This window comes from Bufo bufo, chromosome 7 (genome assembly GCF_905171765.1).
Source record: "Bufo bufo chromosome 7, aBufBuf1.1, whole genome shotgun sequence".
Lineage (NCBI taxonomy): Eukaryota > Metazoa > Chordata > Amphibia > Anura > Bufonidae > Bufo > Bufo bufo.
In genome coordinates this window covers 37974253-37986482 of record NC_053395.1, presented here as the reverse complement: position 1 = coordinate 37986482, position 12230 = coordinate 37974253, and the positions used below count along the sequence as shown (strand labels likewise).

Below are 12230 nucleotides of genomic sequence, written 5' to 3'. Positions count from 1 at the left end.
GTGGGGGACCGCGATGGGGACGAGATTCGCACCGGGGTTCGCAAACATATATGTCGGACAGTGGGAGCATCAAGTCATCTATCCCCACGGCGAGCTCCGGTCGAATCTCGTCCTATGGAAACGCTTCATAGACGATATTATATTCATCTGGGCAGGAGAAAAAGAAGCACTCAACATATTTTTCAAAGAAATCAACAACAATGACTACCATCTGGAATTTACACCAACATTCAGTCAGAGCGAACTAAACTTCTTGGACTTAACCATCTACATAGAGGATGGCAGAATACAAACCAGGACATACAATAAACCCACAGACGTCAATGGCTTTATCTCCCGTGAAAGCTGCCATCTCCCACAGTGGTTGGAAAATATTCCTAAGGGACAATTTATGAGACTAAAACGCAACTGTACAAAGGAAAGCGAATATCAAACAGAGGCAGACAAAATGCTAAAAAAATTTGAAGAGAGAGGCTACAATAGGAATAAGTTACTAATACAAAAATAACTAGTAGGAAAACTAGATAGACAGGAGTTAATTAAAAAGAAGAAAAAACCAGAAGACAGTACAAAAGTGGAAACCTTTGAAATGCCACCCATTATCACACAGTATAACAGCCAAGCAGGAATATTGAGAAGGATTATCAAAAAACACTGGGAAACATTGAAGGAGGATAAGATAATAGGAGATCAGATCCCAAAAAATCCTAAATTTATCTACAGAAAAGCCAAAAACGTGGGCAGCATAATAGCCCCCACCAACAAATGCCTGAGTAAACAAAATGAGAATCAGAATACTATTCTTGGACAAAAACCCCAGGGAGGTTTTTTCCCATGTGGCCATTGTGGTGTCTGTAAAAAACTAAAAACAAATAAAAAAACAGCACACTAACATGGAAATAAAAAATGAATGGACAGGGGACACAGAAACATATAAAATAAAGGACCATATAACCTGCAGAAGTCAGGGTGCAATATACGCCATAACATGTCCGTGCAAAAAAACATATATAGGACGCACAAAGAGAACTATAAGCAAAAGAATAGGGGAACACATTTACAACATAGGAAGGAAATATGAGGGCCACCCACTCTCTAGACATTATAAGGACAAACACGGAGGAAACTACAGCGGCACCACTTTCTGTGGTATCGAAATAGTTAAAAAAGACAAAAGAGGAGGAGATTTTATTAAGAAAATGTCCAGATCGGAAAGCCGCTGGATATTCAACTTAAACACTCTGGTACCCTCGGGATTAAACTCAGAGATAGAATTATTTGCCTTCAACTAAAACATCAATCAAGAATGCCAGGGATGCAGGAGTTAAGGAAGGGAGGAGTTACAGACCTTTAAAAATAGCACCAGGAGCCAGAGGAATCATCCCTGACGAAGATTAGCTAACTAATCGAAACGCGTTGGAGTAAACTTTGGTCCTCCTGGTCCACCGTAGCCACTGCCGTGACGTCACGCAGCGCTCCGAGCGAGCGCGAACAAGCGGCTCCTTTTAACCACGAGCTGTGCCACCGGCCGGGGCAAGCTCCATATATATTTTTATGAAAAACAGTCATTACCATTAGGGCTCAGCCCCCTACACCTTTCCTCATCCCGAACGGCACCAAAAAGAAAAGAAAAAAGAAAAAAGAAGAAAACTAGAAAGACGCAGAAGAACAACGCTTACAGAGGAACATCTAGGATAGAGACATCCCAATCAAACTGTAAGTTTCTGTAATAGTTACTGCGTACCTTCATGGTGCCACACTGATAAAGAAAGTAATAGGGGGTATAGGTCGCGCAGTACCTAACATATATATTGTACACATCATTTATTTGATTTCCAACAGTGGCGATACCGTTGCGGTACCGCTGCGTCAGTTTAACCCAGTGCAAGCGCCGGTGTATCACTAGTGTTATACAGGAGATGTAGCACAGGTAATGTAACTGTCCGCAGCGGACACCGTCTACGGAAAAAGTACACTGGATGGCACAGATATTTTTAGGCTGCGCACACGTAACACAGGAGATGTAGCGCAGGTAATCTCGCTGTCTGCAGCGGCCAAATAATTGCAAGCTATTTAGCGCAGGTTGTGCTAAAAATATATATTGCTGCCAGATACAATAGTCCATAAAAGGACTTTTGGGTCTCTAACAATTGCGCGCAATTCAGCGCAAGTTGCATTAATAATATATATTGCTGCCAGATACAATAGTCCTTAAAAGGACTTTTGGGTTTCTACAATTGCATGCAATTTAGCGCAGGTTGCGCTAAAAATATATATTGCTGCCTAACACAACAATAGTCCTTAAAAGGACTTTTGGGTCTCTAACACCAACTTTGCCTGACAATTTTTTTTTATTCAATTGAATCAGTTCCCTACACTATCTGTCCCTTCTACAGCACAACTCTCCCTGACTAACACTGAGCCGAACCACGTGTCATCAGGTGTTTTATAGCACCCGATGACGCGTTCCGGCCAGCCAATCACTGTAATGCCAGTAACCAACATGGCTACAGAATTACAGTGAGTGACAGTACTTACCTGAATATTTATTGGCTGTATGGCAGCCAACAAACGTGCGGGGAGGATACTTGAGCATCGCTCTCGAGCAGACGCGGTATTCGGCCGAACACCGTGACGTGCCGAGCATCGCGATGCTCAAGCCGAACTGCTGTTCGGCCAAGCATGCTCGATCAACATTACTAGCCACAAGAGATGGGGTTGCATGGGAGTAGAGGGTGAAAAGAAGTTGCTGCTGGGAGCCCTATTCAAAAATGTGCTTGTTCAGGGCAAACTCGCCCTGTTGCGGCCACAATTCAAGTTTGGCTGCGCAGTAGTCTAGGGGATCTTAGATCTGGAGTGACACGGTGCACTCCATGTATGCCACCACCTGCTGGTTCAGGTTCTGCTTCATGTCCTGCTGCTGGCTGGTTTCTTCAGCAGGCGGGTGAAGAAATGTGCTCATCAGAGACTCAAGACTTAAGTTGCTGCTGATGGAGCTGGTGCTGCTCCTGCCCCTCCCCCTCCAGCAGTCATTGCAGTGGAGCTTGAGCACAGAGGGTCCATACCAGTTAGACCTTCATGAGGATGGGCAATGGGGCGCGTAGGCAGCGACCAACCAACTACATAGAATGTCCTGATTGTACTTGAGTTTACCATCCCTCTCAGAAGGTGGAAAAAAGGCCCCCATTAAGGACAAGGTTCTAACATTGTGGAGAGCCAGTAGTCATTCCTCTGCGAATGGTGATAATGCGCCTGTCACTACTCAAGCAACTCAGCATGCATCTGGGCATTTGCGCAGGGAAACCAGAGGGACTCCCCATCTCCATCTCCACTGCATACTGCCACAGTCTGTTGGAGTCATGCCTGGTCTTCCTCATTGACATCCAGCTTCTCATGTTCCTCCTGCTCCTCTCCTGTCGCTTGGGTAGATAAACCACCTATGTCTGTATACAATTAATTGGCGTTAATGTCCTCATTCTAATTTCCTCCTGAACCAGTTCAGCCCTTACATGGCTCAGGTGGCCGTGAAATGTATGCGCCATGTCCCCTCTCCCCTGGCCAGCCAGATTTATCAGCATCTGCTCCAGGATGTGATCAAGTGAAATGACATCATTCATCCCATAGTCCTGGCAACTGAAAAATAAAGTGACCTCCTCAAAGGGCCTGAGATAAAGGCAGGTGTCATTCATAAGCTGCCACTGGCTAACGTTGAAGTTACACAGGGGGTACTCCTGTCCACCTGCATCATCAAGAAATTATTAAAGGCCTTCCTCTGCTCATATAGTCAGTCCAACATGTGGAGAATGGAGTTCCAACATGTGGAAATGTCACATATGAGGTGATGTTGGTGAACACCATTCTGCCTTTGCAGCTCAATGATGGCGTGTCTTGCACAGTAAGAGGGGCTGAAGTGCATGCACAGTTTCCTTGCTATATTGAAAACATTGGTTAGCCCTCCTTGCGCTAACAGAATGTTCTTCCCGTTATCGGTGACCATGGTTCCAATCTTCAGTTGGCAAGGAGACAGCCAGGATTCAATTTCTTGATGAAGTACGTGGAGCAGTTCCTCCTCAGTGTTACTCCGATCTCCCAGGGTGGCCAGACACTGCTGTGCTCTGCATAAGTGGTATGCTGGAGGACCACTCAGAACTGTGCCTACAGTGAAGGATGAGGACAAGGTGGAGGATGAGGAGGCAGAGGAGGACATTTGTGTCGGAATCGCAGCATAAGAACATTGCCATCACCTGTCCATGTTGCTCGTGTGCCTGGGCAGGAACCACATTTACCCAGTGGGCCGTAAAGGACACATATTGTCCTTGACAATAGTTACAGCGTACGTGGGTACTGCAATGAACTGTACCAGACACCAACAGACTCAAGGACTCACCCACCTTCTGCTGTACGTACGTATGTAAGTAATGACAGCTTGGGACTTTCAACCTTGGCTCAGCACAAGCCATCAGTTCTCTGAAATGTGCAGAGTCAACCACATGGAAAGGAAGGGACTGTAGTACCATCAACTTGGCCAGGAGCACGTTCATCTTCTGCGCCGTTGGATGAGTACACACATACAGTACTGTTGTTTCTTTGTAATTGCCTCGGTGATTGATTGCTGGTGAAATGCTTGACGAGGAGCAGGAGGAATAGCACCAGGGCCAGTAGAGGATGAGAAGGGAACACAGCTCAATTCTGGGGAGGTTGTGCAGCCTTGATTGCTGGAGCAGGGGTTCAGGACATGCTTCACCTTCTGCCAACAGATCCTACATACGCCACGCTGACATCTTCAAGTGACCTGATGAATAGTGTTGATCGAGCACCATAGTGCTCGGGTGCTCGGGCCGAACACATCGGGATGCTCGGGTGCACCCGAGTATAATGGAAGTCAATGGGAGAACCCGAGCATTAAACCAGGCACCCTCTGCTCTGAAGAGGGGAGGGTGCCTGGTTCATAGGAAAAGGTCAGAAATTGATGGAAACACCACCGAAATGGTTGGGGAACAGCATGGGGAGGATATCTGGATGCCTCTTGGACTCCCAGGTCGCTGCTGGGAACCATGTTGTCCGAGTAGTACGCCACTTTTACAGACTGACAATAATACGCACAAAACCGAAGATAAAATCGATTTTAGAGGAAACATTGTTAGGAAACATTCTACAATTGTTCATGTAGTGAGACTCCTACACTCATAAATCCTATGCAGTAAGTGAAAGGGCTGCCAAAAATTGCAAGGAACCTGCACTACAATACACCCTTTGTTACACATAAAGGAGGGCATCATACACACCCTTGAAAAATTATGATTGATGGCCTGCTGGTGACCTTCAAAAACCGTTGGAGCAAGGGCCTGCTGATCTGACCATCTAAAACATTACGGGTGAGGGCCTGCTGCCGCTTTGGTGACTCTAGATAACCTGTGGCCGATCGCACGTCCCCGGCGACGATCCATTCGGATGTCTGGCCTATCAACTTTTGATGTTATTGTCAGCGCAAACCATGGTGACTACGAGTAATAGGGAATCAGGGTTCGATTCCGGAGAGGGAGCCTGAGAAACGGCTACCACATCCAAGTGCAGCGTCCCACTACATGTGTGTGGGCACTGCTTAAAAGCACTTTTTACTTTATTAAAAGCACTAGGTTGTAATGTATAACTTTGCATTTGTGTATCTGCAAAATCCCTGTTAACAGGCCTATTAGGTGTAATTTATACATTCCGCCACTAGATGGGGATTAAGTTCAGGTCCTATATACAGTATGTACCTAGGTCAGGCCTAGTGAGAGAGAGGAGTTGAGGAGGGGAGGCAGAGTAGTTGAAACCAGGATGTAGTTCAGAAGAGAGCAGATCTGTGGTAGTCAGATCAAGTTAGTGGGAGGAAAGATAGAGTGAAGACTTCGCAACACAGATTAGTGGGTGGAGCCAACTTCGCTAGGAGGTGTTTACTCAGATGTTAGGCGCAGAAGAGCATTTTCCTTCTGTAGCTGGACTATAGACTTGCATCCCTGATCAGTAGGAAAAGAGTTTGCCTCCCTGGAAAAGAAAAAAGCATTCCTAGGAATTCATCGGTGATAAGAGCCATTATTGAGGGCCACAGACACCTTTGCATGGTGGAGGTTTTATAGCTTCAGGCAGCCACACCAACCTTCTAAGGGACAGTTGAGTTTTCCTGTCTACAAATATTCAGCTTGTAGGGAAAGACAAGGAATAGGATCCAAAGCATCTAAAGGAACCAGGTACACCTAACCCACTGCTCCAAAACCACAAAACCTGACAAGCCTACAACAGTGGATTTGCAGAATTACCTCTATCATCTAAAGACTGTATAATTGTACTGCTGCAGCTGAAAGACATTTAAAGTAAAAGTTGTGAGTTGCATCTTACCACTGTCTACCTCATTATTACTACCTATGATTGTACCACCATTAACGGTACTGGTGTCACAACAAAAACCATCAAAGGACTCAGCCGCAACAAGCACCCTAAGAATCCCTAACATCAAGGGCACCTCAACCACCATCTTGGCTGATGCTTCCTACCACAGAGCGTGTCCCGGAGGATTTCGTGCTGTCCACCTCAACACTGTGCTGCCAGCCCAGGGAGGCTATCTGCTAACCGTGAGTAAACTGATGAACTGTGTGTTACACTATTTGACCCCTCATCAGTCCACCGTGCACCTCACGTGTTGCCACTGCGACTGGCTGGCTGAACAAGCAAGGCAGCATGCGCGCAAATGACCTATTAGGTATAATTATTTGAAGGCCTGCAGGTGATCTGACCCTGTAAAAGATTTTAAGTGCGGGCCTGCTGGTGAGCTGACCCTCTAAATGGTTGTAGGTGAGGGTCTGCAGGTGATCTAACCCTCTAAAACATTATATGGGAGCGCCTTCAGGTGAGCTGACCCTGTAAAAGATTGTAGGTGAAGGCCTGCTGGTGAGCTGACCTTGTAAAACATTATATGCGAGGGCATGCTGGTGAGCTGACCCTCTAAAAATGTATATGCTGAGGGCCTGCTGGTGAGCTGATCGAGTAAAATATTATATGCGAGGGCCTGCTGGTGAGCTGACCCTCTAAAAAATTATATGCGAGGGCCTGCTAGTGAGCTGACCCTCTAAAAAATGATATGCGAGGGCCTGCTGGTGAGCTGACCCTCTAAAAAATTATATTCCGAGGGCCTTCTGGTGAGCTGATCCTGTAAAACTGATCTGTTATAATGCCACCAGCAGCACTAAATACCCGCTCAGACAAAACGCTGGTGGCAGGGCAGGCCAGCACCTCCAAGGCATAGAGCGCCAGTTCGTTCCACGTGTCCAGCTTGGACACCCAGTAGTTGTAAGGCACTGAGGGATCATTGAGGATGCTGACACGGTCTGCTATGTACTCCTCACCATCTTCCAAAATGTTTCCCTCCTTGTGACACTAGGCCACACATCAGGGTGAGGGTGCACACAGCAGCCAAGAAACGTGCGGGGAGTATACTCGAGCATGGTGCCGAGTACCGCCATGTGCCAAGCATCGAGATGCTCGAGCCGAACACTTGCTTGATCATCACTACTGATGGAAAATTCCCACGCTGGTGAGTATGGCATTTTAATAGGAAGCTGCTTCTTTATAGCATTTGGTGGAACTTTCAAAAACCCTTTCTAGTTAGTGGAGTGTAGGAGGGTTGAAAACAGCTTTGCCCCTGTTGCAGTGGCAACACAATCTATGTTGAACTGTTATGCAACTGTTGCTGAGGAAACACCGCCATTACATTCCACAATTCAGCATCTATTATATCTCGTTACTCCTAAGTGTCCCATGTACAGATGGAGCAGGGTTAGCACTCCAGCGCATAACTCAAATTTCTTAGGGCTCTTTCACACCTGCGTTATTGTCTTCCGGCATAGAGTTCCGTCGTCGGGGCTCTATGCCGGAAGAATCCTGATCAGGATTATCCTAATGCATTCTGAATGGAGAGTAATCCGTTCAGGATGCATCAGGATGTCTTCAGTTCCGGTACGGAACGTTTGTTGGCCGGAGAAAATACCGCAGCATGCTGCGCTTTTTGCTCCGGCCAAAAATCCGGAACACTTGCCGCAAGGCCGGATCCGGAATTAATGCCCATTGGAAGGCATTGATCCGGATCCGGATCCGGCCTTAAGCTAAACGTCGTTTCGGCGCATTGCCGGAGCCGACATTTAGCTTTTTCAGAGTGGTTACCATGGCTGCCGGGACGCTAAAGTCCTGACAGCCATGGTAAGTGTAGTGGGGAGCGGGGGAGCAGTGTACTTACCGTCCGTGCGGCTCCCCGGGCGCTCCAGAGTGACGTCAGGGCGCCCCAAGCGCATGGATCACGTGATCCATGTGATCACGTCATCCATGCGCATGGGGCGCTCTGACGTCATTCTGGAGCGCCCCGGGAGCCGCACGGACTGTAAGTATACCGCTCCCCCGCTCCCCGCTCCTACTATGGCAACCAGGACTTTAATAGCGTCCTGGGTGCCATAGTAACACTGAAAGCATTTGGAAGACGGTTTCGTCTTCAAATGCTTTCAGTACACTTGCGTTTTTCCGGATCCGGCAGGCACCTCCGGCAACGGAAGTGCATGCCGGATGCCAACAACGCAAGTGTGAAAGAGGCCTTAACTCATCTCGTTATCTTGAGACAAAAGCCATTGAAAAGCAATTGAAGGTGTTTGCTTATATTAGATAACACAACTCAGAAATCTCAGAAAACAGCAGTGTTAACTCTACTCCATCCGTAATTCGGATAAGAATGAATTACTGCCTATCAAGATGATAGTATAGGGATTGCCAATTCCTACAAAATCAACACACAGGACAAAAGTATAGAAGTATATAGAGATTTAGTTACATCTCATTATCCTTAAATGAGTTGTGCAACAATGGGGTAGGTTTTGGCAACCACCTCTACTTGGCCGGACCTGTAAAGGGTAGACTACCTATCTGCTTCCCGCAAATAGGTCTCCGCTACTTTTCCTCCAGACCTGGCTGCTCCACTGGGCTCCCTTGCTGTAAACATCCGATTTGACATCACCGCAACCAATCAATGGCCGTGGCGGAGACCAAATCCCGTTTCATAATGTTACCATTTGTCATGAAGTCGTACAAGAAGTGATTTGCCACAAGTTTTTTTTCATCCTTTTGAAACATTATTGACATGTTCACGTACACAGCGTCAGAACAGCCTGAAAGTTTTTTTTTCACACATACCTCATAGAACATGTGCACGTAAGAAGGTATATCATCTCAGCCGTGAGACAGCTAAAGAAGTGCCAAAACCTATATTCAGGGCTAGTTGCCATCTAGCCTCCACACCCTAAAAGCAGCAAGGACCTGTAGACAGGCTAGGTCTGTGATAGTGACCAGCAAGTCCATTGTGCCAAACAGAGGAGCCTGACCTGCGAGCAATAGTTTGCCAAACTATGGGTCACAAGAACAAAGATACTGCAGCCTGTTATGGTCTGTGCAGAATGTGCAGTACTATGCCACGAGAATAGCCTATACAGAAGTTACCTCCATCTTCACCGTTCCCACCTAGAGAAGACTCCAGCCCGAGTGTTAATTCTCATGGAAGTTGGGTGCTTTGCAAGCTGAGGGAAAGCAAGCTGTTGCCTCTTAAAGTGACTGAATTATTGTTACATGTTGCCGCTAAGACGGTGCCCTCTCTATAACCATATGCTCATTGCCCCATGTGAGAATATAAACTAAGTCTGTTGGCTCTTTCAAGATTCTTGTAACCATCAAGCTTGTTGTTCCATGTGAGACCAGTAAGCTAGAGTAGGAAGCCACAAACACTCAAGAGCCTAAAACATACAGTATTAAGTATAGTCTGACCCCCTTACAGGAGGACACACCACTTATCACACTACTACTGTTTTCTAGATTGTGTAAAAAGAAATGCAGAAATGATTCCCTTGGCTAGCAAGCTCTAGTATATAGCAATCTACCCGAGAATGTGTGTTGAGAAACTGATAAGAAGAGGAGGGCTTTATGATAATTTGCTTATTTCAGCTGCAGAGCAAGCCTTTTATGAGACCTGAGTGACCTTATAAACCTTAGTACAAAACATAACACAAATTCTAAATTAAAAACTTTATAATACACCAAAAACTATAAATTATAACATGTTGTCAATATTAGTACATATAAACATCATAGAGGGGGTCCCCCACTTAGGTCTAGCTTCTATGAGCCAGAGCAAAGAGCCAATGCAAACAGCATCTCTCTTTTGGGCACATATAGCTCGTTTATGTATTGCTATAGTGTCAACATTAGGATATATGGATATCATAGAAGTGTGTGGGTCTTCCACTCAGGTCCACCCTCTATGTGCCAAAGCTAAGAGCCAAAGGAAACAGCAGTTCTCACTTGGACACATATAGCCTACTCATTAATTTCATAAATCCAGTTACCATTTTTAGGACTAAGTGCACAGGAACTTTCTTTTATCTTATCTTTCTGCCAGTTATTAATCCATTACATCCCTTTTTCATTTATCAACCCAACATCCACACTAATGTTCCCACTGAGGTTCCACATTTCCTACCTCCATCAATGAGTTGTGTAGCCGATTGAGGTCCAACAGGTTAATGTTACCAATGAAAGGGAGAGGGGTAGGTCCGGGAGGCATGTTTGGAGTGCTCTTCTTAGATCCATTCCTCCAGTAGATGAACAGTGCAACACAAATTGCAAAATATATTAACACATCGACTCTAGTCAAAAAGTAGGCAATAAAAGCCATAGTGAAGCACGGTCAGGAATCTGTTCTGAATGTACTGCGGTTACAATATTTATACACATGGACTTAAGCCGCTAAGCATGTTAATCTTTACTAGGGTGCAAATGACCTATGACAAACTGATTGGCCCATGGCCATTCAACAGGGTAGTGGTTTTTAGTCCACAATTTTAGCTTTATATAGGTATTACATTTTGTTTCACTCGAGTTCACCTTAAGAAACGTTGGCCAAAATGTATTGCAATATTATAGTGCTGCATGAAGAAATATGATTTAAATTATAATCTTATCTATTGTGGTAGTTGTACCACTTTAACAAGTTCACATGGTAATATGAGGACAAGTAAGTGAATTGATACCTGGGTATAATATAATTAACTATTTGTCTACAGATCAAAGTTCTTCTGTGTTTTGAAGGAGAAGGGAAGGTCTAATTCATCTGTTTTTAGAAAGAGAGTCACTGATGTACCAGTAAAGATGATGAAAAATAAAATCCTTCCATTTAATGCCAGACAACTTCTTTAAAGGGGTTATCCTGGGATTATTGAAAATGGCTGCCAGCATCCCATCCCAGAATGTGAATAGGATAGGTTGTGTCCCACTGCAGAGCTGCCGTGGGGTGATAAAGGGGGAAGCTTACTGTACATTATGCTCCAGCACCTGCCGTCATCTCCAACTGTTCAGCATTCCTATCAGGCTGCTCAGCCTTATGACTTCTCTAAGGTAGAGATGCATCATTACAACTCAACAATAGACAGTAATGATGAGATTCTGTGTGCGATATGCCATCATGGCTGAGCAGCCTGACAGGAACGGGGAGAATAAATGCATCATCTGCATCTATTGTAGAGAAATCCTGCTCCCCATTCTTTTCAGGCTGCTCAGCCATGACAGAATATCACACACAGGGTCACATCATTACTATCTATTGTAGAGTAATACAATCTGTCTGCCATAAGCCATCAGGCACTGTGACAACAGATGACAACAGGCTCCAAAACATAATATGTAGTGAAGCCTTAAATCACAACCTCATGGCTGCTCTGCAGTGGGACGCATCCCTTCCTATTAACATCTTATCAAATGCTAAAGAAAAAAAGAAGGCAGAGCGCACCATAGAATAATACCTGGGAGACCAGCGATAATGGCAATGCAAGCAAAAATATGTTCACCTGCTGGGGTTGTGATCAGCCACAACCACTACAATTTCTTTCTTTGTGAGCTTGGATAGGGTCAGGATGAGCGCCACCTAGATGAAGACATAGTAATGCAGTAACCAAAAAGGAGAAAAATATCCATGGCACCAGCTGTATCCCAGAAGAAAATGCTATGTTTGTTGGAGCAATACAGCTAAAAATCAGAGCAGACTCATTCGTCTGTATTTGAAGAATGGGTTAGTTCCCAAAATGCGTAATCTCAGACTTTTATACTGTATGTATTGCTCTAATAAAGGTCACATCCTTAAAGGGAACCTGTCACGTTTTATGGTGTCC

The 12230-nt window shown here is 45.3% G+C and overlaps 1 protein-coding gene across 1 annotated transcript in view; it reads right to left on the bottom strand.

Annotated features, from left to right (window-relative positions):
• LOC121008169 (cytochrome P450 2K4-like) overlaps positions 1-10761 on the bottom strand; it is an 84644-nt gene extending 73883 nt beyond the window's left edge. The window contains exon 1 of the mRNA XM_040440560.1: positions 10547-10761. Coding sequence (XP_040296494.1) covers positions 10547-10741 — 195 coding nt within the window. The 5' untranslated portion in view covers positions 10742-10761. The remainder of the gene's footprint in view (positions 1-10546) is intronic.
• Positions 10762-12230: the final 1469 nt, after the last annotated feature.